Source organism: Lutra lutra, chromosome 2 (assembly GCF_902655055.1).
Source record: "Lutra lutra chromosome 2, mLutLut1.2, whole genome shotgun sequence".
Lineage (NCBI taxonomy): Eukaryota > Metazoa > Chordata > Mammalia > Carnivora > Mustelidae > Lutra > Lutra lutra.
The window spans coordinates 127,432,134-127,459,237 of NC_062279.1; the positions used below are offsets into that span (position 1 = coordinate 127,432,134).

The following is a 27,104-nucleotide window of genomic DNA, read 5'->3' on the forward strand; positions in this document are numbered from 1 at the left end:
CTACACAGTTCTTTATCTAGTAAATTCATATTATTACTTCAAGTTTCAGGCCAAATTGCACCTTCCTTGACCACAGTTAATAATAATCCTGTAATAGTTAATACTTGTTGAGCACATTTGTTTACTGTCCGGTATTACAAATCTTTTACAGATTTTAATACTCATTTAATCATTCCAACACCTATGAGGAAACGGAGGCAAAAGCGTTAGCACTTGCTGCCACTTCAGTGTATGGAATTTACGTATTTCCTTCCCCAAATTACATTCCTGGAGGGTAGAACTGCCCTCCTCGTCTTTGAAACAGCTCTGCCTGTATAGAGCCTGGCACATAACTAAAAACAGGAGTTCAATAAACATCTCTTTACAAATGGCCAGAACTGTGCCTCCAGGTTCTAATGGCAGACTTGTAAACTATTCCTGGCTATTAGCCCTCTAATATCTTCAGAGCATGCGAGGAGCAAAACAACCATGTTTAGTGTCTAGGAGAGTCCCATGTAAGCTTAAGGAATCGTCCAAGGATTTACCAAATGGTTCTGCTTAAGTATATACACATCCTCACACATACTACCCAAGCTTTTTGTAAAGCTGACTTAAGTTTTTACAAATTTCCATGCACCAAGCAAGCATTAGAAAAATATTTGCTGGTCAGCAACGACATTAAACCTTACATGTAAGAATTCTCAATAAAGGAATATAGAGCTTACTTTGATCTCTCAGAAAGTCGATTTCTGTAGCCATTTCGATAGAATTTAGTTTGGATATTTCACCACCTTCACTTTCTTCAAGACAAAAATAAACAAAACCCCAACAGCACCACCATCACCAAAAAAGAAAAACCCCAGAACTCGCTGTTCGGGAAAACTAAAGCAACGCTCCGGAGGTTGTCAAGCACTCGGGCGGTGTAATCAGCATCCTACTCACGCGGCTTCCCGCCGCGCCTTCTTCTCCCGAGTCCCAGCCCAGCCCCTCGCTCTGGCAACAGACTTCAGATTTCAGCTCGGGACCCGCCGAGTGAATTTTGTTCCACGGCACCCGAATCCCGGCCGGGTAAAACGGGGACGCGGATGGTTACAGGCGTCCCGCAGGTCACTCGGGGTCGTGTCGGGCCACTTAGGAGACAGCCGAAGGAGCCGCCAAGTAGCCGGGTGGCGGCGTCCTTGGAGGAGCGTTTGGGGTGCGGGGTTGACTCCAGGACGGCGGGGAAACCCGAGGCCAGCAGCCGAAGTCCACTCGGCCCGCCCTGCGACTTTGAAACCGGTGCCCGGGACCGCTCCTTGGAGACGGTAACGCCGTCTGCGTCATCACGTGAACGTCCACGCTTACGCCATCGCGCTTCCTAGAGTCCTTACACGCCATTGGCTATTTGTCAAGGTCTGGACCGAGCTATGAGAACCTGGGTAACAGCGGGTTGAGCCACTGGCGAGCCAGTGGGCAAGCTCGCTGGCTTGAGTGTTCCTGTGTTGGAGCCCGGTGTTTGTGTGTGTGTTTTTAAAGAAAATCCCGAAGATGTAAAAGTAGGTAGGGCATCTGATACATATTTTAAATGCTCCCAGGATCTCTGATACTTGGCACTTCTGGACTGGGAGAACCCGGTAGCCAAAGAGTGGGTGGAAAATAAGTAGATTTCCGCGGCTGGTGGCGGAACCCAGACTGGAGGCTTCAGAGCCTACCACCAAGGCTGACCCTCCCGAGGATTTTTGATTTGGGGCTTGAACTCCAGCAGCTAAGTACGATCTTGCCTCTTTGGGTCTTTTAGAGGAAGGAAATAGATGTTTAAATATTTAGCTATATCAATAAGGCATATAGTTAAAAGGCACTCCAAAGATCCTGCAAACTCACCAGTTATTTCTTTAGAATAACTTTGCTTCCTCGAAAAGAAGAAAAAAGTTACATTTTTTTTCCAGAAAAAAATAGTCAAAACTTTATATTCGGGGGTAAATGACAATTTCCAGTATTAAAAATTGATTTTGTCTGGATTTAAGCTTTATCTTCATTCTGGGGGGAAATTTCAACACTAGCAGTGAAAATGTTAACTTGAAGCTAGCCACTAGTGTTAGTGATTTTTAATAGATTGTGTGTTTTTATTGAAGTAGTTTCACTAAACAGGTCAAGAGGTCGCTCCATTTGGCTTTCTCTTTAACAATATAAGTTTTCTTGTCCTGAACGCAGACTCTTACATAACGGAAGTAATGTTAGCAGAATGTATTAAGAAATTTTTTAAATGTGTCCAGCTGTGTCCAGTTAGGTATTTGAAGTCCTGAAGCTTTCTCCATACTCACTACTGAGAGAATGAGGTGGTCCCTTCCTCTAAAGACTGGCTGTTACATATGGAGATATATGTAAAAATCATTTTTAAAAAAGTTTAGTTTTGTGTCAGTGAAGATTGAACTTGATGTTTTTTTTTTTTTTAAGATTTCATTTATTTATCTGACAGACAGAGATCACAAGTAGGCAGAGAGGCAGAGAGAGAGAGAGGAGGAAGCAGGCTCCCCGCTGAGCAGAGAGCCCGATGTGGGACTTGATCCCAGGACCCCGAGATCATGACCTGAGCTGAAGGCAGAGGCTTAACCCACTGAGCCACCCAGGCGCCCCTTGATCTGGTTTTTGGTGGCCATGAAGTTAATACAAAAAATTTATTGGAAGGAGAGATTGAGTGGGCAAACTTCAACTCTTTTTTGAAGGTCAGTGTATGACTTTCTTCATGAACTCCTCACTGACCTCCCAAGGGGCTTGTGTTTAAGTTCTCCTACATTTAAATCTGTATATTGTCATATTGTAGTTTAATTTGGCACCAAACAGTTATAAACTTAATTCTACATTTACAGTGTAAGTTGATAAGATACATTACTCTTGGTGAAAACAAAGAGAACCTTCTGGATATAAATGATGAGTGGTCTTTCCAATGTGTAAAATAAATATCTGAAGTTGGAATTTTTATCTCTGTACTTGAACTATTTGGCTTATATGGTCAAGTTCAATACAATCCCAAAACTACAGTTTGGGGATTTGAAGTTTCTTTGGGGAGCTGGTTTACAAGATTCTGCTAATTTTTGTATTTCAGTGGAGTTTTTTTGAAAATATTTTTCATTCTTATTAAACAAAATTGTTATGCTTCCACTCATCCTTTAAGTATTCCCTCTAGTGTTGCTTGCTTTTAAAGGTTCCTTTGTGTCCTCTACCCACTTTCCTAGAAAGGTGTTTCCTTAATACTTCATGCTTCTTCCTTCAGTCAAAAATCATATTGTTTTGGGGGCGCCTGGGTGGCTTGGTGGGTTAAAGCCTCTGCCTTCAGCTCAGGTCATGATCCCAGAGGCCTGGGATCGAGCCCCGCATCGGGCTCTCTGCTCAGCCAGGGAGCCTGCTTCCTCCTCTCTCTCTGCCTGCTTCTCTGCCCATGTGATCTCTGTCTGTCAAATAAATAAATAAAATCTTAAAAAAAAAAAATCATATTGTTTTGTAGTTTGTCTCCAGGCTTCAACAGAGTGCCTGGAACTTCAATAAGCGTTCAGTAAATATCTGATGAAGGAATGAATTTAAAGAATTCAGTGGATGTGCTTGGAAGTATCTATTAGTGTAACTGAGTACAAGGATGAGAGGTGGCAGAAAAATTACTTAGTATGGGTTTAACCATGCTCTAGCCCCAATTTCATGTTTTTATGTTAGATATATTTCTTTAGTAAGAAAACTCCTGAAAATTGATAGCTTTTAGTAATATTAATTTTTATAATAAATTGACATTGAGCACCCAGTACTATGTGGAAATCATCATGAAGAATATAAAGTTGGAAATTTAAGCCAGGGTCAAAACCATATGAAACATTCTCTGATGTCATCAAATGCCATAAAAAAGAGATTTTCAAAAAGCTCTTAATAATAACATAAATAAAAAATAAATAAATAAATAATAAAAATAATGAAAATAAATAAATAAAAATAAACATAATAATTATGTTTATTTTAGTGGCACCTGGGTGACTCAGTCAGTTGTGTCCAACTCTTGATTTTAGCTCAGGTCATGATCTCAGGGTCCTGGGATCAAGCCCCACATGGGGCTCTCCATTCAGCATAGAGTCTGGTTGTCCCTCTCCCTCTGCTTTCTCATTTGTGCGTGTGCGCTCTCTCTCTCTCATAAATAAATAAATAAATTAAATAATTATGTTCATTTTAACCAGCCAAGAGAAGCATGAAATTGGGAGCTCTCTTCTTAAGCTTGTCTTTTTTATTATTATAATTCTTGTATAAAAATGATATGAAATCTATTCTCAGATTTTCATGTGTACAATTTAGTAGTCTTAACTATATGCACATTGTTGTACAGCAGATCTCTAGAACTCTTCCATCTTGCCTGACTGAAACTCTATATCTCTTGAACAATAACTCCTTATTTCCCTCTCCCACCAAAAGTGATTTTTAGAAAACAAAAATAATAGTTTCGGTAAAATGAATACAAAGCTATTTTCCCCCAAAGAGATTTTTAAAAAGTGTGTTTTGAAAAAAATATATTTAGGCTGAGCCATATGAAATTGTGATTTTCTTCAATTTCATATGGTATAGTGTAATACTTTACCTGAACAATATTTGAATAATGGCTACATGCTAATGTAATAGCTGCTCTTTCAGATCAGGAGAAAATTGTGATGACTTTACTTAAACATGTAGAATATGCACAGTATTCTCAGAGTAGCTGTGAAGTTCAGGTGTAGTGACTCCTTGCTGAATTAAACCCACAGATCCTATAGACATTTTGGTAACTCTCAGCAACCAAAATACAGAGTGATTCTATTACTTGGAAATACTGTAGTTCTGTAAATTATTACCTTTTCTTTAGAAGTGAGGGAATTCACAGTGCTTGGATAGACAAAATCTGACTTGTGTGTGCCTCCCTGGGTGAGACTAATTGAAAAACAAAGGAGGAGTCCCTGAACACTGGGTCTCCTTCGAAGTTTCCTGGCTGAAAATGGCCAAATTCTTACTGCTGCTCAAGGTCCTCATCAAGGCAGTCAATATTTAGGTTTTGAAGAAAAATAAGCACCTGTGGTGGTCACGTACTTCAGGAACTCCTTGCCTCCTCATCCTTATCACACGCTGCTCCATATGTTATTATCCTGACCATTAAAGTTACACTTTCTTCCTCACTTTGCGCTTACACCTGATGTATTGCTAAGACCCCAATAAAAGTGGAGACAAAATTTGGCACAAGGCCTTTCTCTGCTAGGGCTTCTTGTGCCCAGACCTCTCCTTTCTCCCGTTAAGGTGTATGGAGTAATCTTTTCATTCACCATCTGAGGGTTTGCTGGTCAGACCGAACAAAGAAGTTTAAAAGTTTATGTATGACTGTTTTATGAATTTACTTACCTTTAATCCTGTGTAGAAACAATAAGTTCACACTGTCTTGGGTGAAAGAGACACTAAATGAAGGAAAATAGGTTGATAAATGCTGAAGCTACTAGGATAAGTAAGACTGAACCAACCAGAACCATGTTGTACATCTCTGGAGCACTTACCCATATTTTATTATATCAAGGGTCAGTTAGACTATCCTGTCTTGCATCTAGTTTTATATAGGAAAAGCACTTAAGAAACTTGTAATTTTAGTGATTTGAGACAGAGAAATATTTCCTTTTTTTAAATTTATTTTTTTAAGATTTTATTTATTTATTTGAGAGTGAGAGAGAGCATGAGCCTGATGAGGGGCAGAAGGAGAGGCAGACTCTCTGCAGAGCAGGGAGCCCAATGTGGGACTCGATCCCAGGACCCTGAGATCATGACCTGGGTCAAAAGGCAGACACTTAACTGACTGACTTAACCGACAGGCATCTGAGAAATATTTTCTTTAAGCAAACCTGTATATACTTTAATAATAACAGCTTATCTTTTCTGAGTATTTACTACATATATGCTAGGCACTATGCTAAATATATATATATGCACACACACACTCATATAGTGTATAGTGTGTATATAGGTATATATATATATATATCTATATATATATATATATATATATGTATCTCCACTTACAGAATCCTTTTTACAGTAACTTGTTGATGATCATAGATGGAAAGTGCCTGAATTGGAATTTTAATCTAGCATTAAAATGTCACAATCCTTAATCACTATGTATATGCCTCCCAGTAGTGTAATATCATTTACATTTAGGGTAATATTGTTTACTGCCAGTATAATATAATTAATTTGCAGTTTTGCTTATATCGCCAGTTAACCTTTAGTTACATTAAGTGAATTATTGCTGTATGTGTTCTATTGTAATCCTAATGATTTACAGTTCATTTTAAGATTGTTACAGTGTTTATATTACTGAATTACCCTTTCTTCTCCATCTAGAAAACCACTCAAGTTTCAGTGGAGTGATTGAGTTCAGATGTTTTCGGGTGGTCCTTTCACATTTTTCTTTCTTTCTTTTTTTTTTTTTTTTAAGCCTCCTTTTTTTCTTTATAAGGTTTTATTTATTTATTTGACAGAGATCACAAGTAGGCAGAGAGGCAAGCAGAGAGAGATGGGGGGGAAGCAGGCTCCCTGCTGAGCAGAGAGCCTCATGTGGGGCTCTCTTCAGGACCCTGATACCATAACCTGAGCTGAAGGGAGAGGCTTTAAGCCCCTGAGCCACCCAGGGTCGGGCAAAAACCCGGTAGAGTGGGCTTCAGTCCTCCAAGCCCTGGCCCCAGCCTGTGTAGGCATCTGGGCGGAGCCTAAGGCTCTCCAGTCACCTCTGCAGAAAGCAGCGAGCTGAGTGGAGCAAGGTAAAGAACTTCCCGGTCGGTGTTCTCTTCTTGTTACACGTTGTTTCCTCAGTCATTACTTGCACTTTCACCAAGTCTTGTTAGCTTTTTCTCTGCTAACTTATTTTTCAGCAGCTTCTTCTGTTGGAACAGTTTACTCCCGCTTTCCGTCTCACTTCCTCATTTCTCCATTTTTTTTTGTAAGGTAGGGGTGCAGGTGGAAGCAGAATGCAAACTGAAAAATAATTATTGTAGAAAACTAAATATTTCGTGAATAGAGGAATTTGGAAATTTTCCTTGTAAAACGTTGTGTTGAGAAAACATCTTTTCCATAACTTCCTAATTTTAACCTTTGTGGAACGTTTTTCGTCTCCTAGGCACTTAGTGCTCTGCAGTTCTCATTTCTCTTCCTTTATTTCCTTCTATAAGGCCTTTCCATAGTACAGACAAGTATGAAAATAATTTAAAAATTGTGACTTTTTTTGACGAAAGAGTAATTTGGAGAGTAGAGGTTAAAATGTGGAAAAACACAAATTAGCAATAAACATTCTTTTAAGAAAGTCTGAACAACCAACATCAAAATTGTGTAATAGGCTGGTGATCACTTTGAATGAATATATTCCTTCAATAATATTCCCAGTATTCATTCTGACATTTCAGTTATGTTCAGCATGTATAATATAGAGAAGAGGTATATTGCATACTCTGAGAGATCCAGCCATAAAATGGACTTTACAAAAATATATTTAAATTGTTCATTTATTTTTTAATAGTGTCTATCATAGTAAAAAATCCAGGTAGTTTTGTTTTTAGTAACAACAGTTGAAAGTAAGCCTCCCTTGCTCAAGAGAGGTAACCACTGCCATCACTGGTTTCTTGTATATGCTTCCTGAGATAGTATATACTTTCATAAGCATAGATGCAAATAGTCTTCTTTTTTAATAAAATAAATTCATACTTTTTGCACCTTGCTGTTTTCACTTAATATATTTTAGATATATATAGAGAGCTGCTCCACTCTTTTTTAGCAGGTACATAGTAATTCATTCCATGATATAGCATAAATACCTTACCATTCCTCTAATGATGGGTATTTAAATTGCCTATGATATTTTGTTATTGTAGACAATGTCACAGTGAATATCTTTATACTTATGTCATTTTGAATATGTGCACGTGTAATAACTCCTAGAACTAGAATTATTGAATCAAAGAATATTTGCATTTTTTTGTTTTGAAAGATTTTGAGGGATTGCTCTTCCCAGAAGCTGTACCAGTTATGTCCCAACAATAATTATGTGATTGTTTCTTAGTCCTCATATCACAGCATGTTCTCAAGATTTCCAGTTGGTGAAAATAGTGATTTATTGTTGTTTTAATTTGCATTTCTATCATAAGTGAGGTTGAAAATTTTGCATTTATTTTCTGTGAACTGTTTTTTCCCATTTTTCCACTGGGATATTGATCTTTTTCCTTATTGATTTCTAGGAGCCCTTTAAACATTAAAGAAGTTACTCATTTGTCTGAAATACATGTTGCAGATATTTTTTCCCGAAACCGTCTTTTGATTTTGTAATGGTGTGCTTTTCTTTTGGTGGGTGTAAGCAGACTTCTGCTTTCAGTTTTGTTATTTTTATGCAGCCAAATGTATCACTCTTTTCTTTTATGTCTTTTGGGTTTGGGGTTATATTTTAAAAGACTTTTCTACTCTAAGATCATCTTTAAAAATTCATTTTTTTCTTTTTTAATTTGTTTTTTATTTGTAAATCTTGGACTCATTTAAAACTTAGTTTGGTATATAGATCCAACCTTATTAAATTGGACTACAAAATGAACCGATTGATAATAGACCTAGCTGGTTTAGCTACATGAGACTTGGTTGGTTAGCTACATGAGAATCATCTCTAACTCTCCATAGGCTTATACTTAATTTCCCTAGCACCTGGTATGGTACTCAAAAGAAGTGAGTAGTTAATAAACTTTTGATAAACTAAACTGAAAGGAAGTTTCTAGATATATCACCTTAGTTATTTATAGTTGTTTGGTTGAAAGAGAATGATACCACCAACACAGCTGATTTCTTAGAATCATGAAATTTTGGATCCAGAGACTAAGATGATTATTCACTTGACAAATAAATAATGAGTTCCTATTACTTACAGGCATTCTAGTTGGGAGTGAGGAGACAATAAACAAATATGTCATGTGGTGTAATGCTGTGAATCAAAACAGAGCAATGTACAGGCAGTAGAGAATGACAGGAAGTAGAGCAGGGGGTGCACACTAGCACAGGTCACAAAGGACATTTACAGTAGAATTGTCTTTACTTCATATCAGCACATGTGCAGACAAAAAAATTGAGAGGTCATGAGAATTAAGCTTCAGGAGACAGTTCTCAGTATCCCTGGGAAGTTGAAAGGAGAATCAGTTGTTTCTGTCTAGGTCCAGGTTCTCTTTAGATTACATTGTAAACTAGTGGGCAGGACTATGCTTTTTAGGTTATATTTGTTATAAATATTATGCACACTTGGATTAACATAATTGTTCTTTAAGCAAATTAACAAATTTGTCATTCTAATAGGAAACTAAAACCATTTTATGCAATTAAAGCCAAAATTACATTCTACCATTGGGCATGTCAGCCATGGCACTCCTCCATGCTGATGGAAGTCTGGTCAATATTTCTTACAGTAATTTTAAACACTACTCAAAAAAATCAGGGAAAAGGGCCAGTAGAAAGTCTTGAGGTATCACTACCTTATACTCTCAACCAAAGTAGCTATGCTTTTATATTTAATTTCTTCTTAACTTTCAGTTAGGATTACATTTTGAATTAATTTGAAGCTATAAAATACACCTCACTCTGACCACATGTGTGCATGGAAATGACAGGCCATTTTTAGGATCCAATCACTGGATGTGCTTTAATTCCATGTGGACATAGAGATGATTGCCTTGAAGAGCCAGAAGTTGGAAATTCCCTAGTGGAAACCCTACTGATTAAGATAGGGATCCTTTTAATGTGTACAGTATTTTTGTAGATATGGTGGTTCTGTGGAGAATGAGTGAATCTGTCAAAACTTCCTAGTTGCTAAATTATATTTTGCCAGGATTGTCAAGCTCCAAGTTAGGAGAATAACATTTTCTCTGTGCATGTTGGTATAAGAATCAGATTTAATCAGCTTTTCTAACATCTTGACTTATTCTTATTTCTTCCTATATGCTTCAAGATGATACTTACTAGTTTCAAAATTTGGGATAGAAGTTTAACCATTTATGTATGAAGAATGTGCTTTGATATTTCAACTAAAGAAAATCAGTTTATAGCAGCAATGGCCACGGTCGCCAAACTGTGGAAAGAACCAAGATGCCCTTTTACGGACGAATGGATAAGGAAGATGTGGTCCATATACACTATGGAGTATTATGCCTCTATCAGAAAGGCTGAATACCCAACTTTTGTAGCAACACGGATGGGACTGGAAGAGATTATGCTGAGGGAAATAAGTCAAGCAGAGAGAGTCAATTATCATATGGTTTCACTTATTTGTGGAGCATAACAAATAGCATGGAGGACAAGGGGAGATGGAGAGGAGAAGGGAGTTGGGGGAAATTGGAAGGGGAGGTGAACCGTGAGAGACTATGGACTCTGAAAAACAATCTGAGGGTTCTGAAGGGGCGGGGGGGTGGGAGGTTGGGGGAACCAGGTGGTGGGTATTGGAGAGGGCACGGATTGCATGGAGCACTGGGTGTGGTGCAAAAACAAGGAATGCTGTTATGCTGAAAATAAATTAAAAAAAATGGTTAAAAAAAAGAAAATCAGTTTATTATTGAGGTTTTTATTCCATATAAATCAGTACTAAATTCTACAAAAATCAGAATCAATTTATACAATCCTATCACTCACTGAGCTTACTTTAATAATAAAGAATATAAATTACTAAACATATCCTCTTCTCAAATACTATTAGTTGCAAATGGGTTGTAATACCAGAATTATTTTAAAATTTTTGAGGTTCTCAATTAAAATTTGTTAACATGTAGTAAAAATTAGGAAGAGCTATATACTTTAGAAAAAGGTTTTCAAAGATCTTGGATTCCTGTGTGCGACAGAGCTTATATATTTGGATCTCCCAATGATTGGTACCTAGTAGATTCTATTCATTGAAATAAATTTATCCAAAACTTAACTTATTTGCAGTAAAAATAACATATGAAGCAAGGAAATGCATTCAAAGACTTCAGATAAGGGAAATTTAAGTCTGAAAATAGCATTGTTACTAATGAAGATTATCTTCTGAACAAGACATAAGGACCTCATATGATTTGGGGACTCTACCACTCTTAAAAGGAGGTTTGCATCTCCTTGCAGAGTCCTGAAATGTCTTCAGCTGGGAAAACATGACTACATTGATTCAGTTTCATGGTTTGCCAACCAGGTGACCTTGGACAAATCTGTTTCTTCATTTGTAATGAGGATAAAAACGGTTCCTCTGCAGGTTTGTTGTGAAATTAAGTGAGATAATGTTTATAGAATTCCTGATACATAGTGTTTAATAAAAAATGTAATTTTGGGACGCCTGGGTGGCTCAATGGGTTAAGCTGCTGCCTTCGGCTCAGGTCATGATCCCAGGGTCCTGGGATCGAGTCCTGCATCAGGCTCCTTGCTCAGCAGGGAGCCTGCTTCTCTCTCTGCCTCTCTGCCTGCTTGTGTGTGTGTCTCTCTCTCTCTTCCTCTCTGACAAATAAATAAATAAATAAAATCTTAAAAAAATGTAATTTTATTACTAGAATGCTATGGATGTCTAGTTAATCCTTAGAAAAAAAGCAAAAATGCAAATACTGCTTGTATCAAATGTATTTAGTCTATTTCAAAGTTTAAATGATAAATTCCATTCCCATTTTTTAATTGGGAGATAAAGGATTAACCAAACGTGGTCATTTAATATGTGAATTTTCAACAATTGAAGTAGCTAAGAAAATATGTACCCTGAGACCAAGAAAGACAATATTAAACTCTATTAACTTTGAAATGGTTGGAGTACCTCCTGCCCTGCAACTCCCACCCTAAAAAGAAAGGGTTTTAGCCAAAGAAACAAGTGTTAGCAGAAGTGCTTTTGATGACTTATAGAGTTATTTTTTTAATCAGATCGAATTTTATTAGAAAGATCTTGATTCCCAAGGGATCCAATAATTCAGACACCTGCACATTTTAGAATAAAAGACAAATGATGACATAGAAACTCATAATGCTTATAGTTATTAAGTATATGAACAGTGTCGTTGGTGGACTTAATTACAGTTTTTAAAGACAAAGCATGAGAGATTGTGAACTGAGAAACAAACAGGGTTTTGGAGGGGAAAAGGGTGGGCGGTTGGGTGAGCCTGGTGGTGGGTATTAAGGAGGGCACATATTGCATGGGGCACTGAGTGTGATGCATAAATAATGAATCTTGGAACATTGAAAAAATAAAATGATTTTGATATACTCTTTACAAGGTAACTTGAGCTGGATCTAGACTTAGTTCTAAAGCTTTTAGGATCCAAAAACCTATTTTACAACAGAACTCCTGTCCATGGTTTGCCATAACACAAATGGCCTTTTGACTCTCAGAACTATGTTCTTGTCACTCTGCTGCCTTCCTACCTGCTACTTGGCATTGAAATTTTCATTTCCAACTAAAGGAAACAATTGTAAATTGTTAAAGAGTTTGTTTTATTTTTTTTTCCTTTAGAGTCTTCAGATGGATTTTAAAATTCAGTACACTTGGGATGGTTTTCCCGTGAAGCATGAGCCAGTGTTTGTTAAGCTGAATCCAGGTGATGGAGGAGTGATGATGGAAGTTAGTGCTCCATTTTTCAATGATCCTCCAGCCCCACTTGGAGAACCAGGAAAACCTTACAATGAACTGTGGAATTATGAAGGTAAGTGGAAGTTCTGTATTTTACTGCAAACATAAATCTCTTTATATTAACCTCTCCTAGAACTATTATTTTATCTTACTGTAAGGAAGTGAGTGCTCTTAAGAGCAGCTGACATGTGCAGTTTCTTCCGTTCTCTACCAATCTCTCATTCTTTTTCACCATCACTTATGTGACTTAAGCTATGTAACTAGAACAGTGAAAAATGGCAATTACAAATCCAGATTTTTAAATTGCTGCCATATTTCTTTCATTTACTTCTGATACCTATTTTAAGGAGAGTTCAGCATTTCTGTTTTTGTCTTTAAGTATCTTTGAATTGCTACTTTAACCTTATAAACCTTCTCTGTGGAAGTTTGGGGATGTTTTACTTATTATAGAAATACTGTCAGCCTTAATATGAAATGTAGTTTTTATTTTATACTGGCAATTAATCTCACATGTCAAATGAAGGCTAAAGGACATGCCATAAAATTACACTGTGCCAGATTTGCTCTATGATCCCCTTCTAATGTATCGTAATTAAGCCACCAATCTTATCTTTCTGAAATACTCTTTATTATTCCACTCCTCAGATTGCAAACCATAACTATCCCTGAGATAAAATTCAAACCCTTCCTTTAAGCTTTCAGAATACTCATAAATTGGGCTATCCTATTCAATCAAAAGCTCTTTTTTAATATAACAATGTTACATTAGTTTCAGGTTTACAACATAGTGATTTGACAAGTCTTTACATTATGCTATGCTCACCACAAGTGTAGCTACCATCAGTCTCCATAGCACTGTTACAGTACCACTGTCTATATTCCCTATGCTGTGACTTTTATCCCTGTGACTTATTCATTCTTTGTCTAGAAGACTGTATCTCCCACTCTCCTTCATCTGTGTTGCCCATCCCCTTACCCTCTGTACCTCTCACTCTCCCCACCCCTGGCAGCCCTCAGTTTGTTCTCTGTATTTATGGGTTTATTTCTACCTTTTGTTTACTCATTTGTTTTGTTTTCTAGATTCAATATGTAAGTGGAATCATATGTCAACCAAAAACTTGACTTCTGAAAGGCTAATGGTCTTACTACCCATGCATATTCTCACGCATGTGCCTTTTCTCATTCTATTCCCCATCCCCTGCCTCTCATGCACTTAGTTCAAGGTCTAATATAGGTTTCATTTCTTTAAAGAAACCTTTGATGGTTCCTGTATACCATACTAATATCTGTATAGCATGTATTTGTCAGTGTTAATTTTTATCATATGTAAAACATGTTATGTTTTACTGATACAGAACTTGTATATACCAGCTACCTGCTGGTATAGACACTAATGTGACTTATCTACTAGAGGTACCACAGACACCAAACTCAAGAAGTCCTAAACTCAACTCATCCAGTTCTTTCATAAACCTGCTTATTTCCCAGTTGCCCAAACACTATAATACATCAGTTTACTACATATGGAAATTTGAGAGCTTTCCAAGATAACCTTTTCTCTCACTCTCCATATTTGGATTTATTTATGAGTCTTACCAGCTTCACCTCCTTAACGTTTCTCTGATTTAGTTAGTACCTTTTCTTCATTCACACTCTCCGTACCATAGGTTAGCCTTTGTGATCTTTTACTTGGGTTAGTCAAAGCACCCTTTATAGTCTTTTTACCCTTAGATCCATCCTTCAGTTAGAAGCCAGAGCAATCGATCTAAAATGAAAATTCAAACTCATAATTCAGGTCCTTGCAAACCTTTTCAGGCTCCCTGTCCTCTCAGGATGGTTTCACCCTTCTTATTATGATCTTTATATAAGATTTTTCATGATCTAGCCCCTTATTCTCTTTGCAGCATTCCTTCTCTATGCATTGAAATGTTTGCCTAGGAAGACTGAACTGCTTGTAGTTCTTTAATGGATGATATTTCCTAATCATGTACATTTGATTGCACTTTTCTTTCACCCTGGAATGTCCTTTCCATCATTCTTCTTCCCCCAATTCCAACTCATCTTTCTAGGTGGAGCTTAGATAGCACCCTCTCCAGGAATCCTTCCCTAAACCACTTTTTTGAGCCAAGTGTCTGGTTTTTTTTTGGTGTGTGTGTGTAGCAGCAATCCATACCTCCTTCCCTCTTGGTATTTTTATGAAGAGTATCCACTTGGTGGGCACCTCGGTGGCTCAGTGGGTTAAATGTCTGCTTTTGGGTCAGGTCATGATCCCAGGGTCCTGGAACTGAGTCCTGCATCGGGCTCCCTGCTCTGCGGGGAGTCTGCTTCTCCCTCTCCCCCTGCCCCACTCCTGCTTTCTCTTGCTATCTCTCTCTCTCTCAAATAAAAAAATAAAATCTTAAAAAAATATATTCAACTGTATATTTGATTTTAATGACTGCATTATATTCTATTGCATGGAATATATGAATTCCATAATTTATTTAACAGCTCTCCTGTGTAATAGTTTTATTTATATCATAGGAAATAACCATGTAGATCATTCTCTATTTTTGAGCAATACTTAGATGAATAGCATTATACTTACTTTTCCCAGTTCTCTGATTATTTCTTAAGATTAAATCCTAGAAGAAGATAACTGGTTCAAAGTCTGTAATAACATTCGTTTCTTTAAGAACTTCACCCAACACTAGGCTTTATTAATATTTTTAATCTTAGGACAATCTGATATGGGAAAAATTGGTGATTTATTTTCTATGTATTTCTTCTTCCAGGCAGTGTGTATTTATTTGCTTTTCCCCTTTTCTTACGAGATAGAATTATAGTTAAAAATAATGAGTTAATTCATTTTATACTCTAAAAAAATAATTTATTACTGAAGTAAAATTAAATTTCTTGGTATGTCTTCTCTCTGTTTTCAAAAGTTGTGGAAGCATTTTTCTTGAATGACATAACTGAACAGTATTTAGAAGTTGAACTTTGTCCGTAAGTATAAAATTTTTTTCTAACTCACAGCTACATAATTTGAATATAGTTAATTTCTAGTTATAAATTATTGGTTCATGGTAAAAGCTCAACCAAAAGGAAGAATGCTAATCTGAATTATATATACTTCTTTATTCTCAAGTAAAACATATTTTATAAATGCTTGAAAATATTACATTGATATTGTTTTCAATTCACTAATGCAGTTGGTTTTCTAATAAATTGAAAGTCTTTTTGTAAAATAAAAAATCATTATAAATAACAGAAACTGTCTCTCATTACTTATTATGAAATTTACATCATTATGAATTACCTATTCAGAAATAAAGGGAGATATAAATACAATGAATTGAACTAGTTTCTTTTAGGGAATTTTTTTAAATAACTAGATTAAACTTAAATTTTATGTGTTGCATAATTATATAATTATGTATTCTTTCCTTTATTCATCATTCATTTATTGAGTGTATACTACATCACTTTGTCTTCAGTGCCAGGGATAAAAATTAAATGACACATAGTTTTTTTAGACTTAATAAAAATATTAATCTTGGACTCTTTTGTTCAAATTTAACCAGTCATTTGGGAACCTGTTTACTTTATTTACTTTACTCTTTTCCCTGCATATGTGAAAAAGTAAATTTATGCCTACGTGTTATCTACATGATAACAAATTCTAAATTAGAAAATATTTAGTAATGAAATATTTCTTTGTGTTGCCACTTTTCATTTTAAATGACCTTTAAATACCTCTCAGTATCTAATATTTGGTAGCCTCTGTCCCTTTGTAGGATGGGCAGAGTCCCAAACAGTTGATTTAAATATTTTAGGTATCATTTTCTTTTCCCTTAGTTTGACTTTTGCTAATTCTAATGTGGAAAGCATAGCTGTTCACAATTATATTTTTGAGAATAATCATATATCTTTGTTACCTTTTAACTAACATGCCAGAATCTTTTATTGAAAAATATGACTTAACTGTCTTGTGAGGTAAGAAAACTTCAACTGCTGTGTGATTATTTTCATCAGGTGAAAAACCTAAGGCAAATAGGTTTATTACTTGTCTAGAAAGCGGTTAAGAACTTGGATTTGTTAGAATTCTAGTTTTATCCTTGGTTTTAATTTCATTAGATGATACTATCAGTTTATTTTCACAAAGTGAAAATGGATGAATAGCATAATTAGATTCTCTTTTGTTTTAAAATTATGTGATAAACATATATAAAATTAATGATTTAAAATATATTTTTAAGTTACATTATTAATAAGTTTAAAAATCTGTAGAGTAATGTGGTTTCATATATTACGGGACAGTTATGAATCAATTATTATGGTTTTGCTTCTGACAATGAACAACTGTGACAGTTAATTAACCTCTGGGAAAGCAACATGAAGAATATTGTTGTTTTGATTTGCAAGGACTTTTATCCCTCTTAGGATATTCTTAAAGTTGCATAATAATAAAAATAAGCAGAGAACTTTTAAATGAAAAATGATACTTGTCTTCTGTTAGAATAGTTTACTGAAGGGAAGTCCTCCCTGAAAAGATCACAACAGAGCATCTGAGTAGAAATGTTCAGTCTTTTCCACTGACAGTAAATTTCCTTCATATAATTACTTAAAATCCTTTGATTCTAACTGACCTGATTAATCCCAATTATGCTCTCTTAATAGAATTTCACATGAGGTTATATTTTGTTTATCTTGAAAATGTGTCACCAGTGTCTGAAACTAATGGTAAAAAGCAGGAAAATACAAGAGGCAGGCAGGTTGAGGACAGTTGTGCAAGAGAATAGATACAAATTAAAATCTTCAGCTTGTTGACTTGTAGTAAATAATCTATGTTTTTATTTTCTATCTTCCTAATGAGCTTCAGATAGTTTTTTTGTTTGTTTGTTCGTTTGTTTGTTTGTTTTCATGGAAGTAACCTTTAGTAAAGTTATTGGATTCAGACTTTGAAGTTGGTGCCAGCTTCTCCTAGGGTACTTTAGTTTCTGAAATGGGCTTTATTATGACTACCAGATACTATGGTACCCCCCACCCCTTTTTCATATTTTGTACCATCTAACCAGTTGAAGTATTTTTTTATATAAATTCTTATTTACAGAATATAAAAAGCAGTCTGGACATGTATAGCTTTATGCATTTCACTGCAGTTGTCTGAAAAATGATAAACTCAAAGATGGTATTTCTAAGTAACTGAGCACACTGGTCCTCCATTTAATTATCCAGTATTCATATTACATCTTTTAATTATTTGGAAACTGAGTTATAAGCACATATTGCAGATATGAAGGAAAGTAAAGAAGGTAACATTTGTTTCTTTCAAACACTCATGACAAATTTTAATTTTGACAGTCATGGACAACATTTGGTGCTCTTACTCTCTGGAAGAAGAAATGTCTGGAAAGTAAGTAAATAAAAATATTAGAAAAAATCCTCAAATGTAATCTTTAAGATACATATGTTGTATGTAAAAGATATATAAGATGTATATCTTAAATAGAATGTTTAAAGTCTAAATCTGAATTTACCTTATGTGTTTCACATGTTGTTTCTGTAGCAAGAACTTGCTCTGTCATACAAAGTGTCTAGAGGAGAGACAAAATGGGAAGGCAGAGCTTATCTTCCTTGGAGTTATTTTCCACCAAATGTGACAAAATTCAATTCATTTGCAATTCATGGATCAACAGATAAAAGAAACTATGAAGCTCTTTACCCGATACCTCAACGTGAACTGCAACAAGGACAAAAACCTGATTTGTAAGTAGAAATTAAATGAAGATAGGTTCCAACTCTGAGTTTTTGGTAAACTAATTATGGGTAGAACAGTAGTAACATTTTTCACTCCAAGAAAACATATGTGTGCAAATATCTAGTAGAGTCATATGTTCCCTGATAGTCCTCAGTAAATACTTGACAGACTGACTTTGGACAGACATAGTCTCTCTCACTGCTGTCAGTAGAGAACTTATATTTCCATAGTGGTATGAGAAAAGTCTTGCTTAGTGAGTATTTCAACAGCAAGTATCAAAATATTGTTGCAAATTCATTTATGATTCCTTTCAGAGCTAAATGGCCAGAGACATCTGTGTTCTGGTATGAGTAAAGGGTTAAGAAAGCCTTTCTTGCTGTTTGAGAATGTGACCTTCAGTTAACTTTCTAGCTTACTTCCTCTGGTAACCTCATAAAGATAAAAATGTCAACTGTATTTCTAGGCAATTTTGCCTGTCATAATAATGGCCCTTAATTGGTAAATTGGTTCTGATCTGAGAAGAATTATGAATAAACTCTGAATACCTGATAGGGCAACATGTCTTTGGGATTTCCCTTTAGAAGTCTTGTTTCCCAGGGGGATGCTAGAAACTTTAATAGTGGAGTTGTTATCACAAGAGATATTGGCTCCTGTGGCACAGCAGGCATGTAAGCTAAGGTATCTCCTATACTTCCTCAGTTTGAGTCTTAGCTCTTTGCACCTGAAGCTGTCACTTAAGGAGAATGTAGCTCCTGGCCAGCTTTCTAAGTGCTTCGTGGACTGCTGTAAACATAGTAAAGGCAAATGCTGTCCTGGGGAAAGCTGAGATTCCTGCTCTTTATCTCTCTGGGTGTGCTTAGTGGCCAGTCTGGTGAGTTTGCCTGTTTATAAGAGCCTAACAGAGATATCCTGGTGAGCTTTGCACCATGGTAGACTGACTTTCCTGCCTTTTTACCTTTAGAAAGTGCTATACTGTCCTTCTCCCTGTTAGCTTTCTCCTTTCTGAAATGCTCTTACTTCACTCACTTTGCCTTTATCTTTTCTAGTCTATTCCTTTATTCTGCTTGAAACACATTTCCCTTTGCTTTTGTCCCCAGTCCTAACCCTTTTTCTTACTCTTCCCTTATTGCTTTTCTCTTCTTGCTACCTCTTATCCATCTCTGTTGTTTCCCTAATCTCTTTTATTGTTTTAATTTTTTAAAAATTGAAGTATAGTTGATACACAATGTTACACTAGTTTCAGGTGTACAAAATAACGATTCAACAAATCTATATACTATGCTATGTTCACAACTGTAGCTACCATCAGTCTCTGTACAATGAATGCTGTTATAATACCATTGAGTATATTCCCTAGGCTGTACTTTTTATCCCTGTGACTTATTCATTTCATAACTGGAGGTTTCCTTAACTTCTTAATTCTGGATTGAAAGTGTGACTCTAAACCAGGTTCAGCCTGGTTCAGCCTGGTCAGGGGAGCAGAATGGACAGGAATCCAGATGCAACTTACTCAGGATCCTAAAAACAAGATGGCTTGTTTCTCTGGTTCTTCACCAGCTAATGCCTTCCTGTATTCAGGCTTCTCATTTATAAGTTATTGGAGACTTACCCTAGATGAAAGTATGAGTATACCATTTTTCAAGGTAGAGTCAAGGTAGAGTCTGCTGTGCAGAATGATTTCCTGCACAGCTGAGACCCACTGTAACATTTAGTTAAGCCTTTGTCTCTTCATTAAGCCACAATACTTAAATGGTTTTCCTAGAAAGAAAATAAGTAGGATTAAATCCTTTTTACATTCACCTCTCTTGCTTTGGCAAAGAGTCTATCCTTTAAGTTACAGAGCTGAAACTTTAAAACGATTTTCTATATGGCATATAAAGTGTATCAAAATTTGAATGTAAAAACATCTCTAAGAGTATAGTATTTGTTTAAGGCTAGATAGAATCAGTCAGGTTTTGAGGGTTGATTTTTAATTCTTCCCTCAGCTGTGAGGGAGCTTTTCTAGAATTAAGAGGAGAGTGTTTTGAAATGTGGGTGAATTTCAGAGCTGAATGTTTGATGGCAAGAGTGAAAAAGTTTTACACATAGAATTCCTCTTACCTTTGGTATTTTTATAATGTTGTTCTGTCAAAAATGTGACAAATAAATAGCCGTTCAGGATAACTATTTTGCAAATGCATATTTCATTTCAGTTCCCACTTTCTTTTTCTTTGTGTTTAGTCATCGTCTGGAATACTTCAAGCCTTTCAGTTTTAATACACTGCTTGGAGAAGAATGGAAACAACCAGAATCAGAGCTGTGGTTAATAGAGAAACCTGATGTATAGGAGTATAGTAGATGACCATATCAATCATTTCTTCTCTGTATCTTTTAAGGTAAACCAACAATATGTATAATTTTTTTAATCATGATACCACCAGTATACTTCAAGAACAACGATTTTCATAGAGATCAGTGAAAATAGAGTATCTTTGTAGCAAGTTGTATATGAATTAACAAGAAAATAGAAAGTTTGTAGATGACTTTATCTAGAAAGTGAAAATGTTTCTCAGAGTCATTCAGAGTAGGAGCCATCATGTTCTATCTGCTTTGCATTTCCATCACCCCAGATATCCCTGACTCTATCAACCAATACTGTTATTTCTCTTCCTAACTCCCTAAACCTCAGCCAGCCTGACACTGGAACATCTTATTTGTGCATTTTTTTAAAGTTCTATGTAGCGTACAGTAATTCTTTACTTGGAAGCTTCTGTGCATTCTTGAAGTAGGTTGAAAACAATGACCTATTTCAGATAAGCAGGACATCCACATCTGTTAAGGCATCATTAAGATACATATGTATGTAACCAGCTGTTTTTCATGTCTTGAGACTATTTTTAGTCTGAAGAAGGAAATGGAATGAAGTATTCTTAAATTTGGGCAGCAGGTTCTACTTTTATTTACAAACAGATGACATTTTCTCAATGCTGTTAAACCAGATGCCAAAATATCTTCACTTTATTTTATAAACATCAAACGCTCCTGGTCTAGAATTTTTCAAATTTTGTGTTGTGATATAGTTCAGTGTTTAAAGCCATCTAGTATATCATCTATGAATTTCTCCACCAACCCTGGTCCTTCACTAGCATTCTTAACTCAGAGATTAACAGTCTTTCAGGAGAACTTTTTTTAAAAGAACTTTTATTACTTGTACAGAATACCTAGTTGTCTACTCAACAATATAATTTATCCTCTTGTTTTTTACTAACAGAACCTGAATTTTTAGGGTCACTGCACAAAAACATTTTTCCAGATTCCTTTGCAGATAGAAATGATATGATAAAACAGTTCAGGTTAATGAGATGTGAGTATGCAGTGTTAGGTGGAACTTCAAGAAAAGATGTTTTAAAGATGGAAGATTCAGCTGCCATACATGTTTTACCTTTTGTCCTTTGCCCTCCCCTTACTTTTTCCAGCATTACATAATTCAAACCTGAGGTAACACACTAGCTATATTGTATCAATGAGGAGACAGTCCAGGTTCCCCTGAGCAGTAAGGCAAAGGGCCTATGTTCTAAACAGTACAATAGAGTAATGTATCATATCTGGACTGCCTACCATATCTGGATTTCTTTACATAGGAGAAAATAAGCTGCTTAATTTGCTATTCCAAATTGATCTATAGATTCAATACAATCCCAGTTAAAAATCACAGGTGGCTTTTTGGGGAGTATAAATTGACAAACTGACTCCAATTTTATATGGAAAGGCAGGGGACCTCAAAATAGCCAAAACAATTTTGAAAAAGAACAAAGTTGGAGGACTTATACAATCTGACTTCCAAACTTACTACTAAGCTTCAATAATAAAGATGGTGTAACCTTGGCATAGATTTAGACAAATACATCAATGTAACGGAATAGAGAAACCAGAAAGAGAACTATATGCAGTTCTTTTGATTTTTGACAAAGGTGCCAATGTATTTAAAAAGGAAAATGATAATCTTTTCAACAAATGGTATTGAATAACTGTAAAAATTGTGAAAACAAAAACGAAACCTTGACCTCTACTTAATAGCCTACAGAAAAATTAATGTAACTGACGAAGTGAAAAAGTTCTAGGAGAAAATCTTTATAATCAGGGTAGAGAAACATTTTTTTTTTTCAAATAGGACATGAAAGGCACTAACAAAGAGAAAAAGATTAAACTTCATCAAAATCAAAACTTTCTGTTGATCAAAAGCTTCCATTAAGAAAATGAAAAAACAAGTCACAGATTGGAATAAAGTGTTCAAAATATCCATATCGGACAAAGAATATTTATCCAGAATATATGGAGAATATAAACCAGTAATATAAGGAGAAGCCAGTTAGGGACACTTTGCAAAAAAAAATACAAAAGGCCAATAAGTATATAGAAAGTCAACATCACTTATTTTCAAGGAAATGCAAATTAAAGCCACAATGAGATACCACTAACTGACTAAAATTACATAATATACACATTGGTTAAATGGTTAAAACTGAAAAAGATTGATAATATCAAGCAATAATGGGAATGTAGGGTACCTAGAACTTTCATACCATATGGATAGGATTGTAATATATGGTACAGCCACTTTGGAAAACTGAAAATTTCTTACACACACACCTACTCTATGTTTCAGCAGTTTCATTCTTAGATATACACTCAAGAGAAACGAAAGTTTATGGCAGTTTTATTCATGGCACAAAACTATAAACAACCAAGTTTCTATCCACAGGAGAATGGATAGACAAACTGCAATATAGTTAGACAGTGGAACACTACTTATGAAAACAAATGGACTACTGGTACATGCCATAACCTACATGAGTCTCGAAAACATCACGTTGAGCAAAATGAACCAGATACAACATTCTGTGTAATTATTTATATGAAGGCCAATAATAGGCCAAACTAGGCTGCAGTGATACATCTCAGAACAGTGATTGCTCTGGTTGAGGGCAGGGGATTCAAACTAGTTGGAAAAAGGGACATAAGGGAATTTGGGGCGGTGGGTAGTTGTAATATTTTGTATCTTGATCTGGCTGACTGTTGCATAGCTGTATACATTTGTGAACCTTCCCCAAGCTATATATTTAAGATTTGTGTAATTATACCTTAATAAAATATTGTTATAAAATAAGCTGTAAATTAAACGGAGTTAACTTCTGTATATTGTTCCATTGAACAATCATTAGTGCTAGCTAAATGTGGCTTATTAACCAATTTTTCTCATTTATTAAGCATGTTTTCTATCTGAAAAGAGAGCTGATATAAGGTAAATACTGACTTACAAAACGCCGTAAGTGTCTTCATAACTACCTATCATGGTATCAGTATTAGGCATCCTAGATGAATTCAGAAAATAATTTAAAAATTGACAATAGCAACTAACTCATATGGCAATAATATGCTGGTTTTGGATAGGAAAGTCATATTTAAAATAATCTACAGTGACTTACTAGTAAAATACCTGAAGATATTTTATAAACATATATAAAACTATCCACAAAAAGAGATATTTAGTGTGTCCTAAGTTGAGAAGTGAATCAATCATTCTGAATCACAGGTTCAGATATAAAGCAAATTGTTAGTTCTTCTTTAAATGTTTGGTAGAATTCCCCTGGGAAGCCGTCTGGCCCTGGGCTTTTGTTTGTTTGGAGATTTTTGATGACTGTTTCAATCTCCTTACTGGTTATGGGTCTGTTGAGGCTTTCTATTTCTTCCTGGTTCAGTTGTGGTAGTTTATATGTCTCTAGGAATGCATCCATTTCTTCCAGATTGTCAAATTTGCTGGCGTAGAGTTGCTCATAGTATGTTCTTATAATTGTCTGTATTTCTTTGGTGTTCGTTGTGATCTCTCCTCTTTCATTCATGATTTTATTTATTTGGGTCCTTTCTCTTTTCTTTTTGATAAGTCTGGCCAGGGGTTTGTCAATCTTATTAATTCTTTCAAAGAACCAGCTCCTAGTTTCGTTGATTTGTTCTGTTGTTTTTTTGGTTTCTATTTCATTGATTTCTGCTCTGATCTTTATGATTTCTCTTCTCCTGCTGGGTTTAGGGTTTCTTTCTTATTCTTTCTCCAGCTCCTTTAGGTGTAGGGTTAGGTTGTGTACCTGAGACCTTTCTTGTTTCTTGAGAAAGGCTTGTACTGCTATATATTTTCCTCTCAGGACTGCCTTTGTTGTGTCCCACAGATTTTGAACCATTGTGTTTTCATTATCATGTGTTTCCATGAATTTTTTCAATTCTTCTTTAATTTCATGGTTGACCCATTCATTCTTTAGAAGGATGCTGTTTAGTCTCCATGGATTTGGGTTCTTTCCAAATTTCCTCTTGTGATTGAGTTCTAGCTTCAGAGCATTGTGGTCTGAAAATATGCAGGGAATGATCCCAATCTTTTGATACCAGTTGAGATCTGATTTAGGACCCAGGATGTGATCTATTCTGGAGAATGTTCCATGTGCTCTATTCCTATTCTCCTGAAACTGTTCCAAAAAATAGAAATGGAAGGAAAACTTCCAAACTCATTTTATGAGGCCAGCATCACCTTGATCCCAAAACCAGACAAGGATCCCATCAAAAAAGAGTACAGACCAATATCCTTGATGAACACAGATGCAAAAATTCTCACCAAAATACTAGCCAATAAGATTCAACAGTACATTAAAAGGATTATTCACCACGACCAAGTGGGATTTATTCCAGGGCTGCAGGGTTGGTTCAACATCCACAAATCAATCAATGTGATACAACACATTAATAAAAGAAAGAACAAGAACCATATGATACTCTCCATATGTGCTGAAAAAGCATTTGACAAAGTACAGCATCCCTTCCTGATCAAAACTCTTCAAAGTGTAGGGATAGAAGGCACATACCTCAATATTATCAAAGCCATCTATGAAAATCCTCTGCAAATATCTTTCTCAATGGAGAAAAAAACTGAAAGCTTTTCCATTATCAGCACTGCTATTCAACATAGTACTAGAAGTCCTAGCTTCAGCAATCAGAAAACAAAAGGAAATTAAAGGCATCCAAATCGGCAAAGAAGAAGTCAAAATATCACTCTTCACAGTTGGTATGATACTATATGTGGAAAACCCAAAGACTCCACTCTAAAACTGCTAGAACTTGTACAGGAATTCAGTAAAGTGTCAGGATATAAAATCAATGCTCAGAAATCAGTTGCATTTCTCTACACCAACAACAAGACAGAAGAAAGAGAAATTAAGGAGTCAATCCCATTTACAATTGCACCCAAAACCATAAGATATCTAGGAATAAACCTAACCACAGAGGCTAAGAATCTATACTCATAAAACTATAAAGTACTCATGAAAGAAATTGAGGAAGACACAACGAAATGGAAAAATGTTCCATGCTCCTGGATTGGAAGAATAAATATTGTGAAAATATCTATGCTACCTAAAGCAATGTACACATTTAATGCAATTCCTATCAAAATACCATCCATTTTTTTCAAAGAAATGGAACAAATATTCCTAAAATTTATATGGAACCAGAAAAGACCTCAAATAGCCAAAGGAATATTGAAAAAGAAAGCCAAAGTTGGTGGCATCACAATTCCAGACTTCAAGCTCTATTACAAAGCTGTCATCATCAAGACAGCATGGTACTGGCACAAAAACAGACGCATAGATCAATGGAACAGAATAGAGAGCCCAGAAATAGACCCTCAACTCTATGGTCAACTCATCTTCGACAAAGCAGGAAAGAATGTCCAATGGAAAAAAGACAGCCTCTTCAATAAACGGTCTTGGGAAAATTGGACAGCCACATGCAGAAAAATGAATTTGGACCATTTCCTTACATCACACATGAAAATAGACTCAAAATGGATGAAGGACCTCAATGTGAGAAAGGAATCCATCAAAATCCTTGAGGAGAACACAGGCAACAACCTCTTCGACCTCAGCCGCAGCAACATCTTCCTAGGAACATCACCAAAAGCAAGGGAAGCAAGGGCAAAAATGAACTATTGGGATTTTATCAAGATCAAAAGCTTTTGCACAGCAAAGGAAACAGTGAACAAAACCAAAAGGCAACTGACAGAATGGGAGAAGATATTTGCAAACGACATATCAGATAAAGGGCTAGTGTCCAAAATCTATAAAGAACTTAGCAAACTCAACACCCAAAGAACAAATAATCCAATCAAGAAATGGGCAGAGGACATGAACAGACATTTCTGCAAAGAAGACATCCAGATGGCCAACAGACACATGAAAAAGTGCTCCACATCACTCGGCATTAGGGAAATACAAATCAAAACCACAATGAGATATCACCTCACACCAGTCAGAATGGCTAAAATTAACAAGTCAGGAAATGACAGATGCTGGCGAGGATGCGGAGAAAGGGGAACCCTCCTACACTGTTGGTGGGAATGCAAGCTGGTTCAACCAATCTGGAAAACAGCATGGAGGTTCCTCAAAATGTTGAAAATAGAACTAACCTATGACCCAGCAATTGCACTGCTGGGTATTTACCCTAAAGATACAAACGTAGTGATCCGAAGGGGCACGTGCACCCGAATGTTTATAGCAGCAATGTCTACAATAGCCAAACTATGGAAAGAACCTAGATGTCCATCAACAGATGAATGGATAAAGAAGATGTGGTATATATACATAATGGAATACTATGCAGCCATCAAAAGAAATGAAATCTTGCCATTTGCAACGACGTGGATGGAACTAGAGGGTATCATGCTTAGCGAAATAAGTCAATCGGAGAAAGACAACT

The 27,104-nt window shown here is 35.9% G+C and overlaps 2 protein-coding genes across 10 annotated transcripts in view; one reads left to right on the plus strand and one right to left on the minus strand.

The window, feature by feature from the left end:
- Positions 1-978, minus strand: part of SCLT1 (sodium channel and clathrin linker 1) — a 190,491-nt gene extending 189,513 nt beyond the window's left edge. For all 4 annotated transcript variants that reach the window (XR_007125225.1, XM_047718435.1, XM_047718433.1 and 1 more), the window contains exon 1: positions 705-978. Coding sequence is in view for 2 of the 4 variants with exons in the window: in XM_047718435.1 (XP_047574391.1) it covers positions 705-738 (34 nt within the window). In the remaining 2 variants the exon portion in view is untranslated. The remainder of the gene's footprint in view (positions 1-704) is intronic.
- A 277-nt stretch (positions 979-1,255) lies between these two features.
- C2H4orf33 (chromosome 2 C4orf33 homolog) lies at positions 1,256-22,802 on the plus strand. 6 transcript variants are annotated; one of them, XM_047718440.1, is made up of 6 exons: positions 1,256-1,371; positions 12,476-12,665; positions 15,517-15,577; positions 17,936-17,987; positions 18,141-18,340; positions 20,553-22,802. In XM_047718440.1, exons 2-6 carry the CDS (start codon positions 12,485-12,487, stop codon positions 20,656-20,658), a joined length of 600 nt encoding a protein of 199 aa, XP_047574396.1. In that variant the 5' UTR covers positions 1,256-1,371; positions 12,476-12,484; the 3' UTR covers positions 20,659-22,802. The 6 variants fall into 6 exon arrangements, with proteins under 6 accessions (XP_047574396.1, XP_047574393.1, XP_047574395.1 ...); XM_047718437.1 differs by lacking the exon at positions 1,256-1,371 and adding an exon at positions 1,387-1,518; XM_047718439.1 differs by lacking the exon at positions 1,256-1,371 and adding an exon at positions 1,423-1,514.
- The last annotated feature ends 4,302 nt before the right edge of the window (positions 22,803-27,104 follow it).